Source organism: Mya arenaria, chromosome 14 (genome assembly GCF_026914265.1).
Source record: "Mya arenaria isolate MELC-2E11 chromosome 14, ASM2691426v1".
NCBI lineage: Eukaryota > Metazoa > Mollusca > Bivalvia > Myida > Myidae > Mya > Mya arenaria.
Genome location: NC_069135.1, coordinates 34,228,847 through 34,236,339, shown reverse-complemented (window position 1 = coordinate 34,236,339; position 7,493 = coordinate 34,228,847). Strand labels below are relative to the sequence as shown.

The 7,493-nt window shown below is 36.1% G+C and overlaps 1 protein-coding gene across 1 annotated transcript; it reads left to right on the top strand.

Annotated features, from left to right (window-relative positions):
* Positions 1-1,577: 1,577 nt before the first annotated feature.
* LOC128216034 (kielin/chordin-like protein) lies at positions 1,578-6,802 on the top strand. The gene is made up of 8 exons (XM_052922628.1): positions 1,578-1,608; positions 1,767-1,798; positions 2,068-2,155; positions 4,742-5,002; positions 5,242-5,508; positions 5,739-6,035; positions 6,242-6,382; positions 6,619-6,802. Exons 1-8 carry the CDS (start codon positions 1,578-1,580, stop codon positions 6,702-6,704), a joined length of 1,203 nt encoding a protein of 400 aa, XP_052778588.1. The 3' UTR covers positions 6,705-6,802.
* Positions 6,803-7,493: the final 691 nt, after the last annotated feature.

The following is a 7,493-nucleotide window of genomic DNA, read 5'->3' as shown; positions in this document are numbered from 1 at the left end:
CACGCTTCACGACGTTACGCTATGTAATTAACGTAATGAAATGAAGTGAACGTCACGATATGATTTTAATGAGATAACTATAATAGTGACATCAACCCTGCAATAGAATACTTCATTTCATTTAAGAAAACGTTTCAGTAACCCGTTCTTACCCATTTTGTAAATAGAACGACCCGACTATAACCGGAAACATTTTTTTTTCAAATGACGTCACAATAACGCGGGAAAAGATCAACCACTTGAAATCACTTTAAAACGTAAAATTGAAACACTTCTTGTACCAATATATTTAAAATATAATAAACTAACACTTTTAAAAATGTTGATCTATATTTTACGGGACGTGCAGACACAATACAACCAATAACAAGATCAATAGCTTTCATGTATATTGTTATGCAATGAATTACGATCCGAACATATCCGAAGATGTTACGTTCATCGATTGATGAACGCAATCGCCGAAAGGCAGTTCATTTAAGGAATGGAAGTTGAGGTGTAAATATTTATACCGTTATCTTAACAGCATCAGTATTAAAATGATTCCGTGTAAAATGTGTAAAAACGGAAAGAAAATATCGATTACTTTATACGAAATAAACTTAACTAATCGTTTAAAATAAGGAAAAGGTAGCAAAATTAACCATTATTGTAGTTGTTAAAACAGTTGCAAAAGAATCGCAATTGAAACTATTTCATTTAGAACTTCTTCTTCATTGCGATGGAATGTAACCACCTCTTCGACGTTCTTATCGACATTACAAGTAGATGTTGTAAATAGTTAATGATCGAAACTCTCATCTGTTAACAACTATCCTGTTTAAACTGGATATATATATGTGTTCAGTATGGTGGCATATTACTGCCGTAAAATAGATTGATAACGATTCGAGCATTGTTTCTTGTTAACCATTTAAATTTCACGGTAATCAAATAGTTATCAAATTAATATACGCGTAACTTCTCGATAAGATAAATACACTAATACTAAAAACAGGCTTAAAAGTGCACTGAACGCCAACTCTGTGACCTTTTCATGCTGCACAACACTGACAGATTGTCTAGTTACGTTTTGCGAATTCCACTTAAAAAATAACTTTATAACCGGTTAACTATATAAGATTCGTGTTAACAATTATCCCTGTAATATCTTGGAACCAAAGAGAATTAACCAAAGAGAATCGACAAACCCCAGATTTTACTATACATTTAAGGCCTAAAAAAATATGTCCGTTTCGGGTAACCCGACCCTACCAATAAATATGCGCCGACCCTAACTATTTTTTCCGTTTCTGGGCAAAAACAATATTTGTTAGCGAAAAGAGAGTTACGAAGGGCGGATAAATGAAGATTTCAATCAGAATTATTGTTAATATGATAAAACAAAGTCAGGCAATGACAGTAATGTAGGAAAGACTGTCATGTGCAAGAAAAACACTCTGAACTTACGACAGATTTTGAAAAAAAAATCTCTACCTACCCTACCTAGAAATTTTGGGAAGGTTACCCTAAACAAACTAATTTTTTTTGCCTAATATAGGTCTTAATACAGTGCCTCGCAAACATAAATTGTTATCATGGAGGCTTTTCTGGCTGGGAAAACACCAGGTAGTCTATCATATTACCACAGCAAGTATACTACAATCCCGCAAATATTTCGCTTACATTAGCTATATAGGTAGATAGTTATCGCTAAACTGATGCTTTACACGAAACGGTTCGCGAACGTTAACTGTTTACATTACGGCAGTTTTATGCCACCATAGTTCAGAAAGGAACTACTGGAGCGTATAAAGAGGTTTGTTATTAAGAGACTTGTTTACACCAATATTTCTTAAGTGATTATTTATATAGGATATTATAAAGTGGTAAGATTTTGTTATATACATGTATACGTTCCTAATAAATGAATTGCTTAAACTCTTTATTGAGTGTTGTTTAGTTTTATAAGTTAAAATGATTGTTTACTTCGTTAAATTCATCGAAGATTAATAACTTTGTTTTGTTATAGACATGTTCTATCTAACCTTTTTGACCTGCTCACTGGGTATGTTGTACGTTACAAAGGGGTCTACAACCTGGTATCCCACAACAACGCCTAGGCCTACCACAGTCCCCGGATCGTGTTTCTGGGAGGGAAAATGGTATCATGATGGTACATATATTACTATTTCTTGTTTTTGATATATATGTTAATATAACATTTACTAATTTTCTATATTGCAATTCGAGGGGGTGAAAGCAAAAAGGTTCTATCTGCTTCTTTATTTAATGTCACTTAGAACCTTTTCGCTTTCATCCCTCGAAATATTCAGAGCACAATTTCAAAAAGAACTTCTTGAACTGAACGCCCTTATAACAAGAGCTATGCTTGCTATATTTTTGTTTGAATAATTTGCATAATGTTCTTTAGACTTTAAATAACAACAATCTTAATAATATTCAGAATAAACCATTTTTCATTCATCAATTCAAATTGAAGTTTGTATTTAGGCTAATTGAAAAATTGAAATTAGCCATATAATACTGTTAAAGGCCTAGTTTAATCGTTTTATAAGTGCCCCCCCCCCCCCCCTCCCCCTCCGTAAAAAAATAAAAAAATAATAAAAATTGTACACAATAAATAAGGAGTTTCAAGAAATTGGGGACAGAATGGATCATTAAGACACAGAAAGCAAATTATGTGTTATTTTCTACAGTGTATAAGGTTTGGTTGTTACACTGGTGTTACAAGCTCTGTTCCAATCTGTTTTGTATTGTTTTATTGTATCTATAGAACAAGGCACTAAGTAGCAATGCTCTGTGAAACTTACTGTTCTGTTCATTCCTAAGGGTTTAAACGTCTAGTCTCAGCTAGCGGATATGATAACGTTTTCATAAAGGACGGACTCCCACTCGCACATTTTTAAAATTTAAATCTTTTATCAACATATACATGTAGTTTCTGCTATAACTTAAGTGTGTGATGTTTTTTTGTTATTTAACAAATTGTAAACAGAAAGTTTTGTTAAATAAAATTGGGTCTTGATGACACACTGTCCTAGTTTTTTTTTTGTAATTGCAGTGATTAAAAACAAATTAATATTAAATAGCAGCAATAAATAAAACATGAATCTATTAAACATATTTATCGAATCGACATGTTTTAGATCGGAATTGATTCGGATCGAGCTTAAAGTGAATCGTTGCAGCTCAAGTTACTGGTCATATGTATGAGATCTGGCTGCGATTACTTTCCACCGCAAGGGTTCTAAGTCAGTTACTTAAATTTGTTACATGTACATAAGAAAGAGTTTCTTTTATAGTCATAAAACTGCAAAAGTTTATGTTCAGCACTGTGTCTACCTGTCTTAAAGGCCTAGTTCAATCCTTCTATAAGTGACCCTTCCCCCAAAACTTTGTATTGTACACAACCTCTGTGTATTGGTCTTTATCTAAATGCCTATTTATCTTATCAGATCTGAGATTTGAGTATCCTGCAGTACAATTTTGGAGGTTTTATTATAGAAATGGACCCTAAATGGCCCTGAGCCAATAGACAAATAAACAGAAAATTTGCCTCTACTGTGACATCAGTGCAATTAGCAGGAGAAGTACAGCAGGGGATTGTCATGCCAAACATTCCCTTTTCTAGGCCTTTAAGTAGACGGTCTTTGGGGAAAATGGCTTCGTTAGGGAGAGTTAACAGTGTTGCACTTTTCATCAATGTCAATGAACAGTTTGAAGCAATATTTATATGAAAAAATACATAAACAAATCCAGTTGTCGAAAGTTTATCATAAACGACGTTCAATGGAATAGGGCCAACGCAAATAACATCAAACAGAACATATCACATTCACAATCCAGAAAAAACACATAACAATAAATCAAAACACAACACACAACACATCAAGTATATACCATATAAAACTAGACATATTGATCAAGGATTGTTAAGTACCGCCTTGAACCATCCAGTAAAATGTAAATTTACTGTGTGTTTAAACTTATTTGTGTGCACAACCTTACTCTTATCCAAACAATTATAAAACGTTAATACATAAATGATTAAACTTATCAAAGTTTGCATTAACTTGAGGGAACTTAAACATAAAATAAATGACAATAAAAGGAAAAAGGTAAGCACTAAGTACTCATATGATGAGAGATCCCAATTCTAACTACAGATGAAGGAATACAACATTTAGAGTACCTAATGCAAAAATGTTTCAAAGATATGATGCATTTGGTGATTGAAATTCGTAAAATAAAAAAATCCGAAACAGATATGTTGATGCAAAGGATCATTTCCAAAATGCAATCGTTTTAGACAGCTGGTTTTAAAAAGGAAAAGATGCGGCAAAAGGACACATGATGCTAAGGGCTAATAGAGCACATCGTGTTGGGCAATAAAGAACTTCTATATTACATATTTGAGAACAATACGTGAGCTAAAACATTGAATTCTAAGAAGGCAGAATGATAAACGTGCCCGTCTCCATGAGGGGAGATGGGTGCTTCAAAAAAGGACAGGTGCAACACCATTCTATAACTCATAAATTCTCCAGGCGGAAGTCTATAGAGGATAATATTTCAATTAGATTGCATTGTGTAACCATTGTTTTGTGTTTAACTGTGATAAGAAAAGCAGTTGTTAGAAAGCAAAACCGCACCTGACATTAAGCATGATAATTAACTGCAGCACTGAAAATACACATTCTAAAGTAGTATTTATATTGACTTCAACTACATTTTCCAGGTGACGTCCTTTACAGCGCACCTGATGGATGCAATGGTGGATACTGCGAGGCTGGTGGTGTGGTAAACTGGGACCATGAGTGCTACTTCTACACACCAGACTGTTTTGGTCAACAAATTAAATTACCCGACCAATGTTGCCCTCTTTGTTTGAATACAACAACACCACCATCAACGACTATACCGACGACAACAATTCCGACGACGACTCCCCGAGCCCCGCCCGGAGCCTGTGTTATTGACAACAAAGTCTACGCTAATGGTAAAAACACTTAACTCTTGTCGTATGCTATTTAAACGACGACGAAGATGTTCGGCTAATGGGCTTGTTCTTGATGCTATCACAATGTCAGGTCATCATATTATTGACATGGAAACTATCTAAACTTGGTATTTTAATTTTGGGAATTAATTGCTGTTGTTTTTCTTGGTCATTGATATTCTTTTCAATTTAATGTCACAACGTTTGAACCTGTTAGACTTAACCACATTTTGACACAGGGGAGGAGATTTCGCGTGCGCAAGACAACTGTTATGGTACTATTTGTTCGAATGGTCAAACGGTGTCCTGGGACCACGAGTGTTTCCTTCAACCACCTTATTGCTCTGGTATAGAGGAGAAACTACCTGACAAATGTTGTCCCCTGTGTCATACATCAAACACGACAACACCACCACCAACGACCATTCCGAGGACGACAATTCCGACGACGTCACCCCGAGCCCCGCCTGGAAGCTGTGTTATTGACGACAAAGTCTACGCTAACGGTAGAAACACTCAACTCTTGCAATGTGCTGTTTAAAATACGACCCTAGATGTTAACGTTATCTTGTTGTGTTTTTCTTTATGATACTATTACAATGTCAGTTCATCATAAGGTCCACATGCCAAGTATCTAAAATTAATTGCTGTTGTTTTTCTTAGTCATTGCTATTCTTGAATACAATTTAATTTCACAACTTTTGAACCTGTTTAACTTCACAATATTTTGACACAGAGGAGGAGATTTCGCGTGCGCAAGACAACTGTTACGGTACCATTTGTTCGAATGGTCAAACGGTGTCCTGGGACCACGAGTGTTTCCTTCAACCACCTTATTGCTCTGGTGTCGAGGAGAAACTATCTGACCAATGTTGTCCCCTGTGTCATACATCAAACACGACAACAGCACCGCCACCATCAACCAGCAGTAGCACTAACAGCAGCACTGAACCCCTCCGTGACGTTTTTAGTTCAACGCCTTCTTACAATGCCAGTACAGACTGTTTGATTAACGGAAGATGGTTCGAAGGAGGTAGAACGTTTCTTTTTTAGTACTCACTTTTGCATAAGATTTCTGAATGATACTGCATAAATAGAATACATTCTGGAAATTACACTAAAATGTTTACTACAACGTAGTTCATTTAATGGACAAAAATGTTGCGTCCAATTTGACAAAATATTATAACTGATAACATATATGATCATATAAGTATAATTTTATAATGTCGCTCCCAGGAACTCGAACCTCCACGGATCCGTGTAAACCATGCTTCTGTCTGAATGGAAAGGAGCGGTGTTCGCCACGTCAACAGTGTAGCGAGGTGCAGGACTGTCCTGAGTTCTACACCCCACAAGGGCAGTGCTGTCCCGTTTGTGGTAAGGCAATATTTACATTTCTAAATATGGATAGTCTCATTCAAAATCATTAACAATTCTACAATTACTGTAGTCATATTAAGTAAAGGGACTAGCAGCTGGTTTTGAAAAATGCACTTTTTAATAAAAACGTAATTTATGTAACTGGTGTATCTGTTTACGTAAGACAAGGCGATATTTCGAATTCGCAGTCAGTTTACCAATCATAACGAATGTTGTTGTTGTTCTTTTTTCAGGATCGTCGGCTGACAAGTGTTCACCCCTGACTTTGTGTTTACTTGCTGTGCTTTCATTTACAAAATTGTCGTTCTTCAATACGTAATTAGAGTTCTGTATGTGTGTGTATTTTTGTTGAACATTGTTATGCATTGGTGTCAATGGGTTGCTTTCTTAATTTTGGTAATAAAACATTTGGGTTTACTCACCATATTTGTTGTGACGCTAGTAGTTTTAGTTTCGAAATGAGAACACATAACATGTCACGTGACCAACTGAACGGATATATAAACATTACGTGTCCAAATGACCTAATGTCACCGTCTCCGAGGCCTTGTGGTTTAGGCGTCCGCCTACGGAGCGGGAGCTTGTGGGTTCGATACCTGGCCGCGTCATACCGATAGACGTTAAAAATTGGTAAAAGTAGCTCCCTTGCCTGGCGCTCGGCAATTAAAGGGTAGTGCTTGGAAAAATGGTGTACTCAGTGCTGGTTCAACCCAGGAAAGTTGTATCCCGTGTATCGGTGCTTTACACCGAGTACGTTAAAGAACCAAGAGGTGTCTTCGCTAGGGAATCGCACACAAATCTCTTGTATCTCACTGTTTCTTCAAGTCTTTCATTGTCTGGATTTGACTGCAGATTTCTATCACTTCTATCTCATGTAATTATGGCATTTAATCACAATTTAAGTCGTAATGGCGTCACGGCGGGGTCAAACCATAATGCAGCCAATGGACGCGGGCAGAGTTGCTAAACTCAAATAAACAAAAATATGATGTAATGTCAAGTCGATTTCTTATTGTAGACAAATATGGACATACATTTAGTGATATTCCTTTTATTCCATATCGCCTTATATTTGCCGATTCTTGAGGCTCAAGCCTTGGGCCATGAT